Source organism: Nematolebias whitei, chromosome 16 (assembly GCF_014905685.2).
Source record: "Nematolebias whitei isolate Nwh7 chromosome 16, NemWhi1, whole genome shotgun sequence".
Lineage (NCBI taxonomy): Eukaryota > Metazoa > Chordata > Actinopteri > Cyprinodontiformes > Rivulidae > Nematolebias > Nematolebias whitei.
In genome coordinates this window covers 6,268,394-6,292,473 of record NC_056513.1, presented here as the reverse complement: position 1 = coordinate 6,292,473, position 24,080 = coordinate 6,268,394, and the positions used below count along the sequence as shown (strand labels likewise).

Below are 24,080 nucleotides of genomic sequence, written 5' to 3'. Positions count from 1 at the left end.
TGTTCTGCTTTTAGCTAGTGTTCTGCTTTAAGCTAGTGTTCTGCTTTAAGCTAGTGTTCTGCTTTTAGCTAGTGTTCTGTTTTTAGCTAGTGTTCTGCTTTTAGCTAGTGTTCTGCTTTTAGCTAGTGTTCTGCTTTTAGCTATTGTTCTGCTTTCTTTGACCTTGTTCTAATTTTATTGTTTGCATTTTGAGACTTTTAACTATTACAAGGGTGTCCAAAGTATGGCCCAGGGGCCATTTGTGGCCCTCTGAGTGACTTTGTTTATACAGTCACTAAATTGCAACTGCAGATATGAAACTTTCGTTTTGGTCCCTGGGTTCAAGAAGTTGTTTCAGATAAGTCACATTAAAAATATATATTTATACAAGTTTGGTATTTTGATATTTTTAATACAATAATTTACAGTTACATTACAGTTTAATACTTTTTTCTTCTTTTTTTTAATCAGTTTCATAGTGAAGAACCACAAACTGTTACCATCAAGATGGAACTTGGCTTCTTTAAGGGAATGGACATCATTTACTCAGTTTGATCCCAGCTGGCTACATTTAGCTCTTGTTTGGAGCGGCTCATCTATGGTTCCAGAAGACTTCTGACAAATTTCTGATGGGATTTGAACTTGGAACCAACATCATTTTCACTTCAAGGATCCACCACCAGGTCACACGACCACATTTTATCCACTTTTCTACACTATTCCATATTTTTTGAGCCTTGCAGACACTTTCACCTTGACAGTTTTGGCACGTGACAAAAAGTTTATCCACCGCTGGATTGTGAGCTAAAATGATTTCTTTTAAATTTTAGCAAGTGTTTAGCTACTTTTGGCTGATAGCATTTTATTTCTCTTAGCTTTAAGCTAGTGTTTAGCTACTTTGACCGTTAGCATTTTACTTTTTAGCTAGTGTTTAGCTACTTTTGACTGTTAGCATTTTAATTTTTAGCTACAATTTAGCTTTTGGCTAGTGTTGTTTCTATAACTTGAACTCGGTTTCAGTAAAGTTCTTATGCGCTCAGCCTTTCTCAGCTGATCCTAATTTTGACTTGAATCTTGATTTGATTGATTTTGGTTTATTTGGTCGTTCTTTACTTCATTACCTCAAAGCCGACAGCTCCTTCTTCCAGGTATCTACCAGCAGGTTAAACACTGACTTTATTTTTACGTGTTACTGTTGTGAGAAACCTCCAAACGTTCCATAAAAGGGATTTTAGCCGTTTGATGTTTCTCATCACTTCCTGAAACACGTGGGAGTAGAAGACCTGAAGTTTCATCCTGACAAGACAGAAAATGCCATTACCATTTATACTAAATCTGATAGAATTCTGCTGGTTTTTTTTTTTAACATAAATAAATAAATAAATATCCTTTTTTTTTTTTTTACGCAAGCAATAGAATGTGGAAATACAAAATCATTTCCAGACTTTTTCAGCCAAGTTTAAATGCTACGAGGTGCGGACAAAATCGACAAATACACACTTCAAGAGCCTTCAGCTTTCATTTGAAAAATATAAAACTTTAATAAAGGCTACATCTCTCAATAATTACAATAATTATAGCTCCATGTAAATCTTTAAATGAAACTCTGTATAGAATGTATAATTTACAGTTTAGATAGAATAAACAAAAACAAACGAAAAGGCCATGGTGTAAAAACAAAACAAACAAACAAACAAAAAAACATGATTACAGGACATTATTAAAAGCACAAAAATATCTTTTCAACATAAAACCCTTCTGAAAACCAAGGGATATATAATTAAACCCTGAAACAGGGTGGCACATGGTATGGCATCCATGTAGGCACAGGTGCTGAACTCAGAAAACACCAGCAAGTGTGTGCATCACATGTGTCAGTATTCATACTTCAGATTGCATAATTACAAAAATATGCAGGAGCTCCGGTAAATACGGTGTTACTGTAACATTCAAAAGGAACTGGAGCCGTAATTCTTCACGTTTTTGCTTTTCTCCCCCTCACACTTCATCAGGAAGTCACTCTCGGATTCTTGTTAGTTTTGGTGTGTGGGCTGTAAACACTGCCATTATTAGCAGGGCTGTTTTCTGTGTGAATCTGCAGTTGTCCCCCGCCCCATCCCGTCCCTGTGCAATGCCTGGTTTACAAACAAAGGCACGGTTGAACTCGGAGGAAAAGGGGGCGGGAGACAATGATGGCGGGGGGGATCCTGGTGGGACAAATGTAACAAACTACCAGCAGCATATAGAACCGGGCCTGACCATTAAAATAAAGGAGTTTTGGGCAGAACCCACACCAGAAACATTAGTTTGGGCCAGACGTGGCAGCAAGGCTACAGGACGAGTTAGGAGAGTGTTTTAACAAAAAAACAATAAAAATAAAAACAGTTCCCCCACAGTTTTCTCCCAACATTCAAAGCAGCGTGCCCATTGGCTGGAAACAGGAAGTGGGGCGGGTCACAGGTTTAAGAAGACAGGATGGGAGGAGGGAAGAGGGTTTGTTTCAATAAATACTAAATAAAAACTTTAAACTCTATATAATACATGTATATATACATATATGCATGTATGTATATGCACACGTATGTAATGATGTCGGCGTGTAATGTTGAGGTTCGCCCCCGCTGCACCATCGCGCCGCCGTCACGTCACAACAATCATCTACATCCTCAGTGGTTATCGTTTGGACGAGTCGGGGTCTCCCCCCCTGGTTCTAAGGCTGATCGGTTTAGGGAGTCAGTGGGGGGAGGGGGGGGCACCTCCTCTGAGTTCGGCATACTTCACTGGCTCGTCTTCCTTCAATCACTCCTCTTGTGCTGGATATATTAACTCTGTTTAGCTTAACAATAAGAAATAAGATTAAAAAATAAAAAAGTCCAGAGTGTTTTTAACACCGAGTCCGTCGCTCAAGTTTTTAGGAAACGTTTAGCTTTTGTTTGGGGGTGGGGGGAGGTTGTTTGTGCTCTTTAGTCCATCCTCTCCACCTTGCCCAGGACCTTGCCCTCGTACATGGGCAGCACCGCGGCGTCCTCCAACACCTCCTCGAACACCGCGCCGCACTCGAACTCATCGCTCGCCTTCTTGAAGTAGTACCTGAGCAGATGTTAAAACACAGAAAGGTTTGGGATTAGAAAAGACGATTTCTACGAGTTTATTAATCTGGTTCTGAACGGTTTGGAGGCTCCTACATGACCTCACGCACGTGCTCGCCTGTGCACAGAAGCATCAGCGCCGTCGGTTTACAAAGGTCGCCCCTGGCTCTGCACCAACAGAGCGTTTAAAGCTCACTCGTCTGTCTCTGGTAGAAACTAGTTGGAGACTCCAAAAAGACATATTTTCTGCCGACGTGCGCCGACTTCTGTGTTTGCAACCAAACCAGCGAGGCACGTGGGAAAATTAAAAAAATCCCCTTCTCTTTCTTTATTTTTTAGCATCAACTGGTCTCTGTCCTGTCTGCATCTGGTTCAGAACTCTGCAGCCAGATCTCTAACTGGTACCAGAACAAGAAGAGCCACTCCAGTGTTAGCATTTCCACTGGCTTCTTGTTAAATATGGTTATGATTGTTAAATTATTTTGTTTGTTTGTTTATAAATTCCTGGAAGACGCATCTGAGCTTTTCAGTTCTTCCTCGGGTGTCAGTTACATAAGGAGGCTAAAATTAAAGTTTTCAAACCGTGGTCCAGTTTTAGTCAAAACGTTTAGTCAGATTCCTGACATCTTTTCTTGGTTGCAAGAGTTTCATTAGTCTGCATCAAAATCAACGATTAGAGTAAAACTCAAAACTACTTTTCTTAGCTTCAAAGTTGTCCAGCTGTCTTGAGAAGTCTGCTCTAAATAAGGTATGCTCAGTTTTAAAGTAAAATGAGAAGTGATAAAAGTATTTTACTTCCAAAATATCATCCTGGGGACCAGATAAGACGTTAACAAGGGCCATGTTTGGCCCCTGGGCACTCAGTTTTTGCACGTGTCTTAGATAGTCTGAGCAGGTCCTCTAAGATGTTCCATGTTTTAGACTAGTTAGTAAAGAAGAATGGGCTTTTCCCCCAAAAAAATGGTGGAACAGCCCTTTAATGTCAGAGAAGTGTCTCTCCTTAACTGAGGTTTTTCAAAAGCAGCTAAAACTCGTTTACTTTCTCTGCCTTTCATTTACAAGTAATGCTTTGGCTGTTTTAAGTATTTATTTATATTTAATGTTTATATATAGGCAGCACGGTGGTGCAGCTGATAGAGCTGGTGCCTCTCAGTGAGCAGGTTGCTGATTCAAATCCCAGCTGAGGGCCTTTCTGAGTGGAGTTTGCATGTTCTCTCCGTGCATGCGTGGGTTTTCTCTGGGTACTCCGGTTTCCTCCCACAGACCAAAAACATGCATGTTAGGCTGATTGGTAACTAAATTGCCCCTAGTTTTTCTTGTTTGTCTCCATGTGTCCCTGTGATGGACTGGAGACATGTCCAGGGTGTCCCCCGCCTCTTGCACAGTGATGGCTGGACATAGGCACCAGTGACGCGAAAGGAAGAATTGGGTAAAAGATGATGGATGGATGTTTATATAAACAACGTTCTTGTCCGTGCACATTATTTTGCTGCGCACCTTCGGCCACAGCATACCCGTCTCAGCTCATTGTGTAACCCCCCCCCAAACGCTTCTGCAGCTCTGATCTACAAGGTCCTTATAAAGTTGAAGGGTTGATTGGAGACCATTCAAGCACCCCCCTCACACCCTCTCTGTGTTTATTGCCGTCTAATTGCTCCAGCTGTCAAAGGAGCGGTCTTCGTGTCACACATGTTGGTGTTTGTGGTGTCGGAGACCACGCTCTGCCGCGTAAACCACAATCCTCACAAACACGCAGCTCCATTATCACCAGTCAAAAAGTGGCAACAGCTCGGCTAATACGCGCAACAAAGCATCCTGCGACGGTCTCCTGGAGGTCACAGATCACCTCGCTCCTCCCAGTGACTGCGAGTCTCCAGGAGTTCCGAACGATTTCTACTCCCTGCTTTAAAGCCGGCACAAAGATCAGCAGGAGGGGCTTTAATGATGAGCTTTGTAATGGAAAAATGCCTCATTTTGTCCATGTGCGCCTGTGTTCAGAATATAAAAAGGATGAAATAAAATAAAAAGTGGGGGGAGAGCTGAGTGTTTCATGAGCTCAGCCTAAAGTCATCCGAACAACACATGCACAGAAGAGTGCACGTCCAGCCTCGTTTTCCCTGTTGATTGGAATCACAAACAAATGAAGGTGAAGCTCCATAAACACGACCGAAAAGTCACGTTTCAGCAAACTTTCCCTCTGTTTCGGTTTTCCTTTTTGTTTTACTCCTCTCTCTGAAGTAAATAAATTCTTAATCCAATTGTCTTTTTTTATTTCTTGCGCACCCCCCCCCCCCCATTTTCACTCACAAATACTTCAAAGTCATCACTTTGTTGTGGAGACGGAGCAACAGACGGAGTCTTTCCACTGGAACATGGTTCACGTTGCAGGATTTTTCTCTCCTCACAACATCTGGCACCAATATCGTCTGGCAGAGCCGCGGAGTACTGTTCTCCGCTGTACCGCTGCCATGTCCAAATTAACCAACTCCACACGTTCTGCTGCCATTGAAGCCAGACGCTTCGCCTCCACCCTCCGTTCTCACAAGCTCACTGAAGAGTTATGAGATAGCTGGGGGGAGTTTGTTTGCAGGCCTTCTCCTCAGTGTTGCCCAACAAGCAGATGTGGCCTGATGTTGATGTCATGGACATGATTAGGCTGACGGCACACAGGAGAGCTTATTCAAAAGAGAAAAGCTTCCTGGCTCTATTATTTTATAATAACTAGCAAGTCCTAATATGAGAAATTTGCCGGTCGTGTGACAAAGCGAGGCTGTAATGCAGCTGGACTGTTAACAGAACAAGGTGCTCGCAGCAGCCGACTTGTGTCTGATGCAACAGTGTGGAGAAGGAATCTGAAGGCCTCGCCGTGGTCTTCGGACACAAAATAAAATAGCCCAATGCTTCAAAGCCATATTTATTAGGGCTGCCTTTGCATGGAAATCAGTACCAGATGTGGGAAGAAAATTCACTCTAGAACCACCTTTCTCTTCGTTTCTGTAAGTTCTGAAGACAATGGCTCAGACCTGTCTTTTGTATTCAACGATCACGCTTTATAACGTTGCAATTAAGGATGCACGATATTATCGGCATTGTATCGGCCAATATTAGCGATAAAGTCAAATATCGGACATTCCATCAAAAAACCTCACTGATACAAAAGGCTTCTGTTTTAAGTTGATTTTTAATTTAAGAAACTGTCAAGTATATCTATTAAAGCATTATTACATATGACAAATTTGCACTGTTCGAGTGTTGCCGTTGTGTTAGAGAGTAAATGTCATGAATAAATTTGACATTAAACATAATCCAAGTTGAAGTGTTACATCATTTTCAGCCCCCTTTTTGGCATCTGCATTTGGTAGCAGGCCACACTGACAAAGACCGTGCAGAATAATGTAGTAGTTTAATTCCACAGCAGATAAATCTATGTAGTCTCTGTAAGTAGGTCTAGGGAAAAAGATATTGGTATCGGTTATCGGCCAAATAAGTTTCAACATATCAGCCAAAAATCCAATATTGTGCATCCCTAGTTGCAATACCCCTTTAAATACTTGAAGAAACACTTCCTGATACAGTGAAAACTCATCTTGCTATACAACGTTATATGGATGGGAGTAAATTGAAAAAAAAAAAGTTTTCTGGTGAGATTTGTTTTGTCTGTGGCGTTCAAATTTACCGGTAGTTGCCTTTTTTGCTGAGCTGTTCCTTGAAGTGACCCAGGGTGAGGCAGTGGGTCTTCATCATGCTGCGATAAGGGATTTCCTCTCCACAGAAGAAGTAGGTGACCACCAGCTCCTTAGACCTGAAAATTTTCAATGAAAAAAAAAAAAAAGGTTTTAATAATCCGAGTCGGACTCTTGAGAATTTGTCTAGAACAGAAAAAGGACTTGGACAAGGGTAGTAGCTCGTGCGTTGACAGCTTCACACATGTTGATGACTCTGAGATAACAGGTGCATTTTGCATTGCAGTCTCACCAAAATCTGAGTGTTTTCTACAGAACGACCAGCAAGCTGCATTTCAAATGACCGTATACAGTAGTCCCTCACTACTTCGCGGTTTGACTTTCGTGGACTCACTCTTTCATGGGTTTCCAATTAAAGATTGTACACATTGTTTCCCGGTGGCCTGGCCCGCTCAGTGATCACAAAGGAGCAGGGGTGGGGGTCTGTCCTTCACCATCGCTGCTGTGGGAACTTCACTGTGGCATATACCAGAGTGAGCGGCATGGATTGTTTATTTAGAATAATCAAGCGCGACCTGAACTGAGCCTTAACCCGAGCTGAGCCATTTCCCGAACCAGGAAATGTCCCGGTGCTCCCGATTCGCCCCCGGATGCTGATTGGCTCAGTAACAGTAGTACCAGTCTGTCTGCTCTGTTTCGCTGTGCTATTTTAGAGCATATTTCACGTCAACTAGTTGCAACCCCCCCCCCCCAAAAAAAAAAAAAAAAAAAATTCCTATTCCACCCAATCCACGTGGTGGGTTAAATAAAATAAAACTAAAAAGAGCAGCATTTTTGCATCTTGATAATAGTTTATTTTTTCCTTTGACTTATTTACAGTATGATAAATGGTAGGGGCATAAATTTATGCCCAATGTTTTGTTGTTCTTTTTTTGTTGTTGTAAATAATAAATGACTTTTATTTGGCAAATTTTTTATTTTTTTTTGCAAATATGAAATAGCGTCTTGAGTTCCTATAACACCATCGACTAGTCGAAGTCAACTTTTAACATGTTAAAGTCGACTTTTTAAAATATGTAGTCGTTATATACATGTATATGAATACTAAAATAAGGTAAGATAAAATAAGATAAGGTAGAACTTTATTGATACCGCAGGAAATTGTTGTGCCAGAGTTTCAGTTTTCCAGTAAACGAATATAACGTCCCTACTTTGAGGATTTTCGCCTATCGCGGGGGTGTCTGGAACGTAACCCCCACAACAAGTGAGGGACTACTGTATTAGAAAATACGACCCATTTTTGTGCGACTGGCTTGCAAAACTGTGTCCGATCACATTATGGTGCTGCCCACCTCAGCAGTCGTCGCTCCCTCGTTTATGATTTAACCGGAGTACACTTTAAATATTAAAATATGCAGATTTGGAGCATTTGTTTTATTCATTATTATCTATTACAGGCATGGATTTTAAACTTGGACGTAGCCTCAGAGGCTTTCTGTCAAAAGGAGAACTCCTCCATGTGTCAAGACACAGCTCCAGAATATATGGAAACTAAACTGAGAAGGGTTCGACACACTTGCAACGACTCTGTGACTGTTTTGAAAGAAAATATGACAATTTTTTTTTGAACAGGTTTAAAACTCAGGTGATGGACTGCAAGTGTCTGATGTGAGGTGGTTGAGAATTATCAAAAACATTTTGGAGGATACTAATGCCGGATGCCAAAAAGTCTCCACCAATTACAGCCAAGAGAAATACTGCTCTAAGCAAATAAAAAATAAAGTCCTACTGTATAAAACCTCTAAAGTGATAAGTTGGCACATCTGTGTTTGACTTTAACACCAAGCTGGGGTGAATACTAGGAGCGTGAATTAAAGCACGCTTCGACTTTAAATGATTGAAAAGGGACAAAAGGAAAGTTCAAGACTTTGCGGAGCCGACTCATATTTTCCCTCTTTAAAAGGAAGTGAGAAAATCTGGAAGGGAAAAGGTGAAAGCCTAAAGCTAAAGGGGAATCTGAGGAAAGAAAAACAACCGAGGAGGATATAAAGAGTTAGAAAAGCAACGTTGGAAGAAAAGAAACGTACTCGTCAGAGTTGGTCAGAGCGCTGCCACCGGTGACTCCAGCACCTAGATGGCTCCTGTCCCTTTGAAGGCTGCTTACTGCTGTTGAGTGCCTGTTCAATTAAAAATAAAAAAAACATTCATAACTAATCAATACTCGTACCAATCTGAAGAGACATCACTTCGAGCGTGTTCTGTTAACAAGATTAATGCTTCAAGCTTCTTACTTTTGTTTTGGCGGCTTAGAGACCTCTTCTAGTCTGCGACACGCCTCCTCCAGCTGGGCCAGGGTGTTGGGCGGGGGTAAGGGTGGCATGGCTGGATCCTGGATGAAAGGGTGGCCTGGGTGATGGCCACGGAGGTGAGCGCCGTTGCAGATGCCACCTCCACCCCAGGAGGAGTTGGTTCGAGCAGGCAGAATCTTGGAGTCAAGCGGGCTGAACTTCTTTAGACCTTGAGCGCTGTTGGGATTTAAAAATGAATAAAAACAGAGAGAGGTCAGTACAGGACATCCGCAGTGAAGAGACAAAACGCTGCTGTGGCTTGTTGCCGACAGACACTTGCCTGTGTGGCTTGTGCTTTCCCTGCCTCTCACTCTCTAAGATCCACTGCCAAACATTCTGAGAGCGGTCGGTGGAAACTTGGGGAAGGCACGATGAAGACGTGTCCTCATCACAGGCCTTGACCGGCCGTCGAGACAAAGTGCTGCAGTGACTGGAAGAGGACGGAGGAGTTAGTTAGGACAAAGGACAGAGCAGTTTTGAACATGAAGAGGTCCGAGGTCGCACTCACGCAGGTGTGAAGTTGGAATAATTGGCGCCCCCTTGGGGGCAGAGGCACTGCACACGCTGAGCTGCCTCGGTTTCGATTTGCTCCTTGGTCTTTGGCCCAGCATGGTGGTGGTGGATGTAGTGGTGGTGGATGTGCTTTGTGGACTGCCTGCTTGCCATCAGAACCTTGGAGGCCCCGTGATAAGCGTCGAACAAGGAGCCGGAAGACAAAAAGGCACCTGTTCGCTCCGGGGAGCGAGAACGGGGTGAGTGCCGAACCACGCCTGGCGACTGGCAGCCGGGCGTCTTCAGCACACGAGAAAGGTGCTCGTCCAAGATAGCCTGCGGGTCCTCCTCACACTGACTGGAAGATGGAAGCAGAGGGTGGTGGAGCGCGAGGTCAGCGCTCTCCTCCCTTTCATCCTCCTGCACAGGCAAACAGAAAAATTAAAAGTTAAAGCCATTGACGAAATATTAAGTCACAAGAGTTTCATCTTATTTTGCGTGCGTCAACTTCCACCAACTTGTATCCATCATCCTGTGAAGTTGGAGAGAGCAAAGCCTGGAGAAGTTGATGCAAGTTTTCTTTTTGCTGCTCTGTTATCTTCACTAACAGGCTTTGGGTGCACTTCATCTATAATGCAGAATGTGCCTGCGCTTCACAAAGAGACTGGCACTGCACATATTCTGCAAATGTGCCACTGGAGAGTAACTAAGTGCTATTTGAAGGCACTTAAAGTATGTCTAGAAACATAACTTTGAACACGCCTCCTCTAAATGAAACAGGAAAAGAAGGAGAGGAGCAGTGAAGACGTGACTGAACCCAGACAAACTTTCCAATCCCTCGGCGTGTTCTCCGTCATGCTAAAGCTGCCGTAAAGGCTTCTGAAGCACAGAACCACCACTTGAACTAACCGATCCAAGTAAGAACTTCAGAATAAGAGACAGCCAAGCTTAAATGTACTAAAATTTAAATAACAGGACGCTATGATTTGCATTATTTCACAGTGGAACGTAGCAAACATTTCAATGCTGAAACTAAAAAAATTAAAATGATACAATCGGATAAACATTTACATTTTATGGCAGAAGCACATTTTTTAAAAGTTGGGACAGGGGCTTGGCTGTAAAAGTAAGCGGCACAAATCAGAAACAAATGGAGGAGAATTTTACAACTAATTAGGTGAATTGGCAACAGGTCAGTGAGAGGACTGGGTGTGAAGAGAGGATTCAGAAGTAAAAAAAAAAAAAAAGAAATCAGCTGTGAAGATCTGTCAAAAAAAAAAAAGTGGAACAATTTCAAAATGCTCCTCCCAGAAAAACGGGAAGACCTTGGATATCCCATACCATCAAAACATTAGAAGAATCTGTAGAAACCTCTGAGCTCAAAGGACGAGGCAGAAATTTAACACTGGATGGTCGTGATCTTCAGGCCCTTAGGGGCCACTGCAATAAAACCAGGTCTGGTTCTGTTCTGGGCTCAGGAACACTTCCACAGAGCATCGTCTGGAAACGCAGTTCATCCACAGACGCTGCTTAAAGCTCTATCAGGCAGAGAAGAAGCCAGATGTGAACAGCATCCAGAACCTCTGCCGTCTTCTCTGGACCAGAGCTCGTTTCAAACAGACTGAGACAACGTGGAGAACCGTTCTGTGGTCAAACGGATCCAAATCTGAAATTCCTTTTGGAAACCGCTGACCCCAAGTCGTCTGTACTAGAGAAGAGCCTGTTATCTGTGCACAGCCTGCCTCTTTGATGGTATAGGGGTGCATTGGCGGATCACATGTCTAGAAAGGCTCAGTCAATGCAGAAAAGTATCTACAGGTTTTAGTAGAAGAATCCTCCATCAGACCAGAATAGGGCAACATTTACTCCAAAACCTGATCCCCTCCAGTCTTGAACATTTACAGACTGTTGTTAATAGAAGAGCAGGTGCTTCAGAGGAGGAAACACGGATCTGGAACAACTTTTTTGAGATGTCAAATATTTTTTCCCCCCTACAAATGGTACCATTTGTTAGTGTATGACGTTCCATTGTGACTAAAATGTGGGTTTAAAAGATTTGCAGATCGTAGCGTTCTGTTTTTGTGGTCATTTTCAGATCAGAGCATCCACACACCTCCTGGATCTGCTGCAGCCTCTCCTCCAGGGAGCTCATCGTGTCCTGCTCTCGCTTCAGCTTCTCCAGTCTGGCAATGAGCTGAGCAGCAAAGGCTGAGGGCTCCACCGGGATCATCTCCTTAGGCAGCCGGTGTGTCCTCTGCAGGGTAAAAAAAAAACAACAACACAAGGGGGCGGGTCACTTTGATATGTGTGAGTGTATCTACTTGGTGATGGATGCAATATGGTGCACTAATCCAACGTCCCTGCCCTAATCCAATTTCTGTCCAACATGCCTGCGACTATTCCAAAAAGGCCTAATCCACACGCCCTTGCCCTCGAGCTAACCTGAACTTTCCTCACCGCCCATCCCTCCAAAGATCTTCTCATGCCCAGTGCCCTTGGCAGAGCCAGGCTGCCGGGCGAGGGGAAGAGAAGGGGGCAGCGATAGCGGGGTAGCAGTTGGTCTCGCTCGGAGGGGAGGCCCCCTGCCTGCACCCTCTGTAGCCTGACCAAGCCATCAGCAAGGCAGCTTCTGAAGTCAGCACACTTCAAAGAGCCCTTGTCAAACATCAAACGCACACTAGGGGTGGGAAGGACACGCAGCTTTAAATCTTCGAATAAAAGCCAGATATCGACAGAGAAGCAAGAGTGAGGAGGAGAGAGGAGGTGGGGTGGGGGAAGAGAAAAAGAGAGAGGACGACAAAATTAACAGCATGAAAAGAGAAGGAGATTGAGATGTACGTTAGTGGAGTGGCAATAACGACAGATAGACAGACAGAAAAGGAACGAGAGAAAGGATAGAGGAGTCAAATACTGGCAAGATCTGAAGGGAAGTAGTAATTTATTTCCAGGCAGCATGCAGGGCAGCTCAGAGGTACTCTAGTCACATTATCCTCCTTTTTCTTTAACTATATGCACTGGCTTCTCTTTCTCCCTTTCTTACTGTTTTTTTTTTTGGCACAGTGGCTTTCTTGATTTGACTCTTTTTTTTGTTGTTGTTGTTCCTCTCATCTCTTTGTAGACACGATAAAGGGAAGAAGAAGAAAGGCAAGCGGAGCTGCTGGCAAAGGAGCGCCAGCCCTGCACGGGGCCCCCGCTGCCTGGGGCTGGTGCATCATGGGAGTGAGAGCCATCTCCAAATCAGGAGGGAGACATTAAAGGAGAGCAAGTGGGAAAGGAAAAGAGATAGACGGGGAAAGAGAGAGAAAAAGAACAGAGAGAAAAATGGGGAAATGGAAAATGCACGCAAACACACCCCTCCACAAACATACCTGTGTTTGGATATGAAGACAAAAGAAATTTCATGTTTATTTTCTGTCTTCTTAACCTGTGTCAACCTATTTTGACTTAAATCTTTCAACCTTCCCACAACAACTTTAGCAGGGCAAAAAACTGTTCCCAAACCAAAGAACTAGGGATGCACGATATTATCGGCATGGTATCGGTCGATATTAGCGTTAAAGTGAAATGTCGGCCGTTCCATCAAAATAACTCACCGATACAAAAGGCGCTGTTTTTGTATGACAACCCAGTGACAAGGATGCCTGCAGCGCCAGCGCAACGTGATGACGTCACACACGCCTACCTGATCTGATCACGGCGGAGGAAGAAGTCAAAATGGCGGCGGTGTGGAAGTTTTTTTCCCCCATTGAGGATGTCAGATTCTGAAGATTCATGGACTACGTTGAGCCTCGCTACATCGTCCCGTCGGAGATATTTTTCCGACGTAGCCTTACCCGAGTTACAAGCCGTCGCTGTCATTGAGAAGCTAACAGCCGATAGCACTTGGGTGAGTTTTACCACAGACATTTGGACGTCAAGTGTTAGCCTCGTTAGCATGATTAGTCTTACGGCACAATGGATAGACAAAAACTTTGAACTTAAAAAGGCTGTCCTTCATGCACAGGAGTGCAGAGGATCCCACACTGCAGCTAGGAACCCAGAACAAGCCTCCACAAGTGAGACAGCATCGCAGGTGACTGATAAATAACATTTAACACTTTTCATTTAATATAAGTTAAAGTGCTATGCATATGGCTGTTACTGAATATATGTCACCAGTTATTACAGATATTACACAATTTTTGTAGCAAATAAGCCTAAATAAGAGGGCTATGATCTGACAAAGGAAAGCATAGTGCTTAGCGTATTTCAAGTTAATGTTTTTCTTAGTTCATATCTTAGATCTTATTACTGTTTTTCTTTTACATTTTAGACTTTTGTTGTATGTAACTGGGACCCTGTGTACACAATTTTGTTCCACCACATGTACCACATGTGACAAATAAACTTTGACTTAAAAATATCAGTATCGGTTATCGGCCAAATAAGTTTTAACATATCGGCATATCGCCCAAAAATCCAATATCGTGCATCCCTACAAAGAACATACACTTGTATGACCCAAATACTCATTCAGCACAATATAGATGAGCATCACTGTTCCTTCATTTAACACAAGTTTCCTGTCTCACTTGCATCTGTAGTGTTGAGGAAACAAAAAATACAGGAAGTAGGACTCACGGGGAAGTGGGGTAACGTGACCTGGCCGTTGATCTTAACGCTGCGGTGCATCTCCCTGTGGAGCTGCTTCTTGGTGCCCAGCTTGTAGGGAGGAACTCCATCTCTGCAGATGAGAAAGGTCGCAAACATTTACTTTGATTGAAATCTAAAACACAGATGAAAACTGCCTTATTGGGAACAAAAAAAAAACCTGCATATGAGCTACACCGCAGGCGGGCGTTTCTTTTTATTAATCACTTGCTCGTCATATAGGTTACAGTGCTTCCGCAAATTTAATATTTGACAAGAAGGTACAGTTAAAGGTCAAACGTTAAGCACATTTTTGCAAAACCACAAGACTGTGCAAAGTTCAAAGCCAAGATAACAAAAACAAACACGCCAGGACAGTAACTGAAATCTGCTTAACATTTCGATACGAGCTTCAAAGAAACAGACTATTCATAAAAATAAATCAATCTAATCAAGCCTCACTGTAATTCATTGAAAAGCAGAAGAATCGGCGTTAACTTCAGGAGCAAGTTCAAGTTTTAATCTACCTTCAAAAGACTTGAGCAGAAGAGCAAATGGAGCTCAACTCTGTCTGGTTTGTAGATAATAAAAATAGAGATGTCATGAGAAACGCTAAAAGTCTCTGGACAATTGGAGACAGCAACTCTGGGAATCTCATCCTCCATTTTTCATTCTGTCTGTTGGCTTTTCCAGTCAGTTGCCACTTAAGCTCGGCCAATTATCATGGCTGTTTTGGCCGCTCAGAAGTGTCTGACCCAGCCCAAACGCTACTTTTTCTGCTGCCTCTTTGAAATCTCACACTCATGCACATATGCACCCACTGCCATCATCGTTTGGCAAGCGTTCTGCAGCGAGCCTCTGATCTGAGCAACATCAAAAGGCTGGTTTGTAAGATAAGGTAATGTTTGAAGTTGGTGCAGCAGCATTCCCCAGCGTCCAAATAAATCCATAAATAAGATATAAGCAAAAAGAGAAGAAAAAATACCCCCCCCCACCACCCCCCAACATGTCTTCTTGCAGCTCCTCTTCCTAAAAAGTCTCTTTTTGTTCTTTATGTTGGAAATGAGATTCAGATTTTTAGTCTTTTAAGTGCAATAAAAGAACACACTAATCAAACTGTGAGTGTTGGGGGTGGGGGCAGTGTCAAAGACCTTAAACCAGTTAAAGAATAAGACTTTGACAGATGAGTCTGTTCAGCAATTAGTCCATTTGTTTCAACGTTGCAGCTTCATACAGCCCTGTCCACACAGGAATGACGTTTTGTGAAAACACATTTTTTCCTTTTTTTTTATCGTTTCAGCTTTGGGGCCACATGGAAACGTTTCTAAACTGTACTCCAGAATGCAAAATCCTTAAAGCCCGCTGTTGCATGTGGCTCAACTACAGCTAAACTGTTGTACACGCTTTTACCTTAACGAGCTATAGGAGTGCCCTGGTTAAAACAGCAAAAATGCCCCACAACAGTTCCACAACAGAAACAGAATAACAGTATACAGTAGTCCCTCGTTTATTGCAGGGGATCAGTACCCTGAAGACCCGCAATAAGTAAAAAACCACGAAGTAGGAATAGTAGTACAAGTATCCTGATGCATGTTCAATAATCCAGGTAGAAAAATCTAAAAAAGTAGTACAAGGCGTTTTAAAAACTTCCCACACGCTTGCAATATTCTAAACAATGTTTGTAAACTTTAAACGCTCTGTCATGATTTCAGCTCCCTGCCTCCTCTGCTCTTTGCCACATGCAAGCGCTCTTGGCCACGCCCACTTATCCGCCCTGCACGGTGAGCAGCTGATCAGCTGCAGCAGGAAGTTTATCCTGCAGTATGGGCTGCACAAATGTGCAGCAGGTGCTAAATATTTTGAAACAATTCATTTTAAATAAGAAAAATTCCATGCCGACCGTGCGGCTCACCCATCAATCAGCCAATTGTGTGTCATGTCCAATCTTATTTTGAAAAAACCGCGATAGAGCAAGTCCGCGATAAACGAACCGCGAAGTAGTGAGGGACTACTGTATACATCAAGCATGCATTGAAAAAAACAAGAAAGATAAATTAGGAGTTTTAAACAATTCATATTTGTTTTTAAACAAGGGGAAAACTCTTCCCTTTGACTTTAACTGGTACCGAGCCTGAACTCATCCACAGATTTAGTTTAATGTGACACTTAAAAGCTCACATGAAAAAAAAAAGTTTTTGCTTTGTATCCCCATCTCCATGTCTTCTTCACAGTGTCTGGTGTGTTTTATATGTGTATTTTACAATAGAAAGAAAGCAACCTTCTGTGGACAGGGTCGTAGTCGGGAAACATGAACCTGGTGACATCACCAGTTGCAGCAAGCTTCTATCAATCATCCTTAAAAAACAGGAAGTGTGTACACCGTTTCGTTGCACCTCATGTACCACACGTGATGCGAAGGACAATCAAGAACCTTGAAGTGACACAGGAAACTCTTTGAAAAGTAAAACCGAACAGCTGAGAGGAACTTGTTTGCTAACAAGAAACCCAAAGTTTGTGAACCATGCGAGATGACAGCAAGGCGCTTTGTCCCGGTTGGGGAAAACAGCCGTGAACTTTTTCATGGTTTCGTGGGCCCTCACTTTATGGGGATCTCCTATTCAGTAGTGCAAGTCATTTTCAAAGCAGCCAGCCACCCTCTTATCCCGCTAAGCCCCCCTCACCTAACAATAGGCTGAAAGCGATTCAGTTAAGCCTTTTATACTCCGTGCACTTTATTTTCTCACTCCCTTGCACTCGGAGCCTCACTACTCCTGCTCGCGGCCCTGGAAGGTGGAGGAAAGAAGCTTTATGGATGGAGGTGACCCAGTGGAGCCATGAGGAGGAGAAGGGGGAGGAAGGGTGTGTGTGTGTGTGTGGGGGGGTTCCTTATGTTTTGTCACAGGGTCTAGAAATGAGTAACCCCTGTGAAAGCCTCGCAGACACATGATCTCAGCACGCCGCAGAGGCCAGTGGCAGGAAACCGACCCACCATGTGAGTAAGCCTTCTTTTATTTGGTGCCAACATTTTTCAATGAGTTTGTCTTGAGGCCCAAACGGCCACTTCCCTCCCCCACCCCACTCCTCCAGTTCTTCAAAGGGAAAAAGCGATTAGATAATACAAAAAAAAAAAAAAAAAAAAAAAGTCTGTTGTGGCAGAAGGGTGGGTGGGATGGATACATATCAACTTTGAGGAAAATGAGACAACGCCCCCACCCACATCAAGACGTTCTTATTTTTTTCCTCTCTTCTCTCCAGCCTGCAACACATCAGAATAAACTTCAAAAGGTCTTCAGACGTAATGACTTTCCCAGAGTTATCTCCCCAGAGGCCTTCAGCAACAACTACACATTAGCTGAATTACCTGGAGTCAATCGGAGAGGATAATTAAAATACATTACATGCCATTATTCCTCAACATGCGGTCCCCCGGCCCCAAGAAAAACTCAGCCTGTTGAGTTACAAGGCCAAATATTTTTCTTCACACCCCTAGACGTTTTCCTGGAAAGGTGTTGACTGAAATCTGGCCGAGGTTCGCTCCATGGCTACCAGGGAAGTAAAAGGGTTGGCTGCGGTGGGCTTTCTGGAAATAATTTATTTTGTTTTGTTTTATTAACGGCACCTCGTTGGATCTGAACAACCAAACAGAAACAACTTACACGCTGCTGTCGGTCATCGACATGGAGTCGTCCGTCGTGGCATCGCTGGAGATCTCGCTGTCATTGGCACTGGTGGCGGGGGCAAAGATGTAGCCAGAGTTGACGAAGTACGGGTTGACGGGGTCGCCTCGACGGTGAGACCTGCGGACGACAGGAAGACATGACGGCCCTGCACATGAGGGTGCAAAGTGGATTTGTTTAAAAAGAAAAGGTTTATGTTTTTTAATAACAGTGACCACAGTGAGGGTTTTGGACAGAGGTTGTTTTTCTTTTCTCCATCGTATAATTTATTTCCAAAGGTGAAACCAGAGCATCTCGTCTGCTGAAGTTCCAAACCTGGTTTTGGTCTGAACCAGACACCAATATGTTTAGCTGATTTAGCTGTTTCTCTGCTGTGTTCCTGTCGGCTCCGTCAGAGCTTCACTTTCAAACCATCATGGCGGAAAAGCAGAGTTCACAGCGGCAGCAGTGGTCACAAACGGCAGAAGATGCCTAAAGCATGAGAGGACGATTAATGGGGAGGGTTAGGTTTTGTGAGAATCTACATCTTGAGCAGCAGCAGGAAAGTGATGCACTGAGGAGGCATTAAAGGAACCCCCTTTAAGTTGTTTTAAGCTGAAGATGAACGCTGAAGTCAGTTCGAATTGTCTGTCTGCTACATTTACCACAGAATGAACGACCGAGGAAACTTTCAGACCTTTTCACAACGAGATCCCTTGCAGCTTTGTTTCGTTTTGCCCTTAACCTCTATTCTTTGTCATATTTTATGTAAAATATTTAAAAGTTCATGGTGAATAATCCAGGTAAAAAAACCCAACAAAGATCAGTCAGGTCATCTGGATGGTTTCTTTATGTTTGTTGAGACGTTTCATCCAAAGGACTTCATCAGTCCGAGGAGCCACAGCAAACTGTCCCACAAGCAGCGCACTCACAAAGTGGACAGACAACGTCTACTATGTGAATGTGCTGCTTGTGGGACCGAGTTTGTTGTGGCTCCTCGGACTGATGAAGTCCTTTGGATGAAGGACGAAACATCTAAAGAAAAAAAGAAACCATTTGTTGGATTTAAATACAATATCTGGATCTTGCTCATTGGAGGAAAATGAGTTGCTTAGCCTAATCAAAAAAACAGACTATTGATCTCCAGTTTTTCCACTCGGACCTCTCCCCCTTTCATTTCTCCTTCCTATCAGTCAGTCTGGGCGCCCCCTCCCTCACCAACCCTCCCCTCGTTTCTTTTCTAAAGTTTCTCTGTCTTTTTTGCTCTCTATCCTGCTGTGTTGCATTCCTGTTCCAGGAGTTGAAGGGGTGGATGAGGAAGCAGGAGGGAAGGAGAGGAGTGGGGGGAGACTGAGCTTTTAGAGAGGGAGTGAGGAGAGAGAAAGAGAGAGGAAAAGGGGGAAGGAGGGCCCCTTTCTTTATGAGAATGCCTTCTGCCGGGAGTGCTGAGGAGAACCCCAGCATGACTAAAGCCGTAGGCCCCAAGCTCAAATCTGACCTTTGGAGGGTCCACGCAAAGAGTCAGGTATTTAGCACAGCTGGGCTCACCACACCCCCTCACTCCTTCCCCATCTCTCTTCTTTCTTTCATGATCTCACCCCCACCCCCCCACCCTTACTCCCCTCCTTCCTGTTTTCCCCCTCTTCCCCTCCTCTTGTCCCCCCACCAAAGCATGCTTAGTTTCTGTCAGGCAGATTTCTCTCTCACGGAGAGCAGATAAAAGCAGCGGACGGGAGAAGAAAGAGGCGAGAAAACACTGACGCACACGATCCGCCGCCGAGCAGGATCCGTGGTCGAAGCCGCGGAACTGAGCCGAGGACGTTTTGTTGTTGTTGTCGTGTTTGTCTTCCACTTCAGCGTCCCAGCGCTGGAGGTCTCTCAGAAAGTAAAGTGTTTCGAGGGAGGGGAGGGGGACGAAATCTTTGCAGTGGCAAAATTAGTTTCACGTGTTTGAGATGGAAATTGGTTGACCCAGAGATGGTGAGGGGCAGTGGCAGTAGGGGAGGCTGTGTGAAAGAACGGGGCTCCCCCACCCCCTCCCCTCAAATGCTGGGGATCACAACAGGAAAGCAGAACATGCTCACATGTCAACAAACCCAGAGCTCATTGGTTCTTTCCGTACCTTCCTGCATGTGCTCGCACGAGGGAGCAAAACTGCTCAAATGTGCACATTTTCTTGTTTCTTTGCACTAAATGGTAAATAGACTGTACTGATACTTTCTATCTAATCAAGACGCTCAAAGCGCTTTACTCTACAATCTGTGCCTCATTTACCCATTCATACAGCCCTCTACTAGATCTCTACAAAGCTAATTGAACAAATAATTCTAAAGAGACTAATCAGAGCTTTATCACATTCATACCCGTTCAGTGTCTTGCCCAGGGACACTTCGGTATGTGACTGCTGGTGGATTCGCACCCCCAACTCTTGCATTGGAAGACAACTGCTCTAACCACTCAGCCACAGCTGCTAAATTCATTAATACAATGTTCCACATGTCCCTGTGCCCTTATTAAACTACCTGTGCGCTCTCATTTCCCTTTGGAGACAATTACAAAGTTTGTTGAATTAAACTAAAATGGGCTTAAATAAGACTATTTACACACTTTCGTCTAAAAAAAATAAATAAAAATCATACTGGAGACCTTTTTACTAAAAACTCTCCTCAACTTTAACTCGACAAATACATAAAAATACACTTTTCTTACTACGCAAAAGAACAAGGCATTTTCAAACCCTTTAACCGCAACCAGATGTGAGAATGATTTTGCTCGGTTTCAAACAAACAGAAGAATTTCTCTAATTCGCTTTGATGCGGTTTCATGCGTTACAATACAGTTTTTTTTTATGTTCCTGGCCTGAAAAAAGATTTCAGCTGCTGGACAACGTGTGGGATGACTGCTCAGATAAAAGCAAATGTTTTCCACAAACAGCTCTGCTTTCATCCCAGACCAAGAACATCATCTCCACCTGGAATCTGACTCCCCCAGTCTTTTGTTAATCTTAACAAAAGTAAAACTTTGTTAAGATTAAGGAGTTTAGCAGCAGCTATAAAGGGTCCAAACAGGGCAGCAGCATCTCGCTGATTGGTGTAGCTGTCCTGAGGTTTGGTGTCTGGGTTCATTCCTGAACCAGAGGAAGGGTTTCAAAGCACAGGAAACTTGAGCGAGCCAGCAGAGGGCTGCCTGCAAGACACTATTTACTTAAAAGGAAGCCTCAGATGCATTGATGTTTTGTACCCACCCTGCCTCTCCACCCCTCTAACTGCGAGGCAGGAGGGCACAAATATGTTCCTCTGAGACCCTTTGATCATGTGGCTTCAGCTCCCGCTCCCTGCTTCATATTCAGACAGTTTTAATGAGGGAGTGCATGTTGGATAAATCAACAGTCCAGGACGTGCATAAAGACGCGGCTCTTACCTGCAGCTCTTTTCCAGCACCTCAGCTGCGGTCCGGATGGTCGCAGAAGCCCTCAGGTTCTTTGCAGACAGTCCGACCACAGACCCTAACCCCTTGGTCTTCAGGTCGGTACAGCTCCACTCCTCTTCCTCCATAAGAGGAGGAAGGTATCCGCACATGAGCTTCAGGCTGCCCAGCGCGCCGTGGTTCATGTAGGCGGCGTTCTCGCAGCCCGTGCGCACATATTCGAGGTAAATGTCAGAGGTGAGGAACATCTGGTAGGAGTTCTCCTCCATGTGGGACTGGATCTCCGTCTGCGCCTGGTCAAACATGTCCGAGTCTATCTGCTGCTTCTTGATGCCATCCCGCAGGAAGGTCTTGGTGGCCGGCTTCAGCTGCTTGGCCACCACGCTGTTGTTCTCCACGTACCGCCTGAAGATCACTTTGGCAACTCGCAGCGTTTTGGCGTCCTTTAGGTCCATCTGCCGGAAGCCGTTGCAGGCGAACCAAAAGTCCAACGTGTCCACGCAGTTCTCCCGCTCCAGGAAGGTCCTGAACAGGTGAGCGCCGTCCTGGTCGCCCAGGAGGAAATGCAGAGACTTGGTCCACCGGGCTAAAGGGGAGTCCGGGGACGCGCTGCCCTCTGGCTCCCCGAGTCCATCCTCGTTCCTCCGCGTGGAGCTGGCGGCCGGGGGCTCTTTAACCTTGCTCTGGGCTCTCATTTTGCCAGATCTGGCCGGGGTGTAGCATGACGCCTCTCCCTCCTCCCCCGGCACCGGAGGACGGGGAGCATCTTCTCGGAAGCTTGTGGTGCTGCTGAGGTGCTCCGTGAGCGCCCTGCTCATGGCTCCAGCTCCGGTCCGGGTCTGAGTGCGCGTGTGTGCGAGAGAGAGAGCCGCCGAGCTGCAGCCAAATCCTCACTCTCTAAAAGCAGCGGGGGAGCTTCTCAGCTCCTCTTCAACTCTGAAACACAAAGTATTGATCTAATCAAAGCCAGATCCTGCTGAACTTCAAAAGAAAAAGACATCAAGTAAACAGTCCCTTTCAAAAAAAAAAAAAAAAGACAGAGAAACTCGCCTGGTTCACAGAGGAAGGCGAAATGAAAGGCTTTTCTTCGCTTCATTTATCTATTTATAACCTAAATGAGAGATCAACTGCAGCCCACATTCTGCGCGTGCATTGATGTGCCACATCAAAACCATTTTACACGAATAATCACCTTACACACTCTTAAAAATGCTATAACACGTGTTTTCCTAACGAGTCCATGTCACAGGCTTCAGCTCCAATTAAATCCAAAGAACTCTGCGTCGCGCACACGTTTACACGTTTCCACTCAGTCCACGCGTGTCCTCATCAAGTACAGCTCTCCACCACCTTCAGCTCATCGGGAGGGGGGGGAGCAGGCTGGTGATTACAGCATTTATTCTTTTACAATACAGTCTGGGACGTGACTGAGCTACAAAGCCTTTGAGAATCTGATCAGAATCGCCAAAAAGTAAAGAAACGGTGATTTTCCTCAAGAAGCGCGTCCGTGGGGGCACTTTAACTCGCCAAACATAAAAAAAAATAAGCATAAAGCCACATACCATCGCACAGCAGATCCAATCTAATTAAAAAGTTGATCTTAAACACTCCATTTGTTTTTTTTTTTGTTTTTGTCTTAATCGTGTCCAAAAGATGTCGGGAGTCCTGCGCAGCGCGAATCAACCGCGGACTGTGCTTGAGGAGGTCGTTTCGCGCCACATGCGCGCGCTGTTCGTCGCTCCACGAGCTCAGTAGTTTCACCTCCTCTGTCCCATTCAAATGCCCTCAAGAGGAGGCAGGCTCCGAGCCTCTATAGGGGGTGTCCAAATCTGAAGGAGGAGGCGCACTGGAGAAAACATCACACTTTTTACGCAGCCCAAAGAAGCACCACCCGACAAATGTTCGGGTTTTTATCTGGGCTAGACATTCATACATCCACATGCTCCCTCTCCCTCTCTCTCTAACACGCACACACATATAAGCTTCTTATCTATCACACAGTATTCCTCGCCCACAAACAAGAAACACAGCCCGCATTTTCTCCACTTCAAAGCGCAGCGGCAGCACATCAAAGCAGCCGAGAGAGGGGGCCTGTGGAACAGCTTCCCGACAACTTACCATCCATGTTAGCCGCTCCGATTCAAAAAACGTGAAGGAGTCCAACAACAGGCTGTGTCTACGGCTCTGCTCCCGTCCCACAACATTACCCTTGATTTATTTTATCCAGGCGCAAATAAAAAAGCAAGGCGCCTCCTTCTTTCTTGACTTTTTCCTCGCCAGGTAGTGTTTCAAGGAGTCCCGGCAGGCGGTTGAAACGCTCCCGGCTGTTGCTCCACCAACTGGGCTAAAGGTTTAAACTGTGGACTTCAAAGCGAGGAGCCGCTGGCCTGGTCCCGGAAGATACATAACAAACACCCGGCGCCTCCTCTCCGAAATAAAACTCAAATGAAGCCACGAGAGTCAAAACCGTGGCTAAAATGGCCTTAACGCGTTCTCCCAGGAGTCTTTATTTTAAAGTTACAGTTAAACAGCATGGAGGGGTTTTCTCAACTTTGTTTTCGGTTTGTTTGTCAGGACCTTATCAAAGACAAGCCATCTCGAGCCAACTCCCCGAGGCTTTGAAGCGTCAGAAGTAAGTGATCTGCCGCCGCCAACACCATTCTTCTCACTGTCCGTCTGTTACAACAGACACACAAAGCAAACAAAAGCAACACTTCTGCTGCCTCTGACCTCCTCCAGTGACAGGAGAGGCTTTATTGTGCTCTGTAACCGAGGAGA

General features: G+C 44.6%; 1 protein-coding gene across 1 annotated transcript; it reads right to left on the bottom strand.

Annotated features, from left to right (window-relative positions):
• Positions 1 to 1,495: 1,495 nt before the first annotated feature.
• On the bottom strand, positions 1,496 to 23,641 carry LOC119422281 (axin-2). Its single transcript, XM_037689600.1, has 11 exons — positions 23,421 to 23,641; positions 21,297 to 22,238; positions 17,877 to 18,017; positions 14,212 to 14,314; positions 11,705 to 11,845; positions 9,608 to 10,011; positions 9,380 to 9,529; positions 9,043 to 9,276; positions 8,839 to 8,928; positions 6,745 to 6,870; positions 1,496 to 3,069 (listed from the first exon to the last, which is right to left on the bottom strand). The coding sequence occupies exons 2-11, from the start codon at positions 22,118 to 22,120 to the stop codon at positions 2,943 to 2,945; spliced, it is 2,340 nt and encodes a 779-aa protein (XP_037545528.1). The 5' UTR covers positions 22,121 to 22,238; positions 23,421 to 23,641; the 3' UTR covers positions 1,496 to 2,942.
• Positions 23,642 to 24,080: the final 439 nt, after the last annotated feature.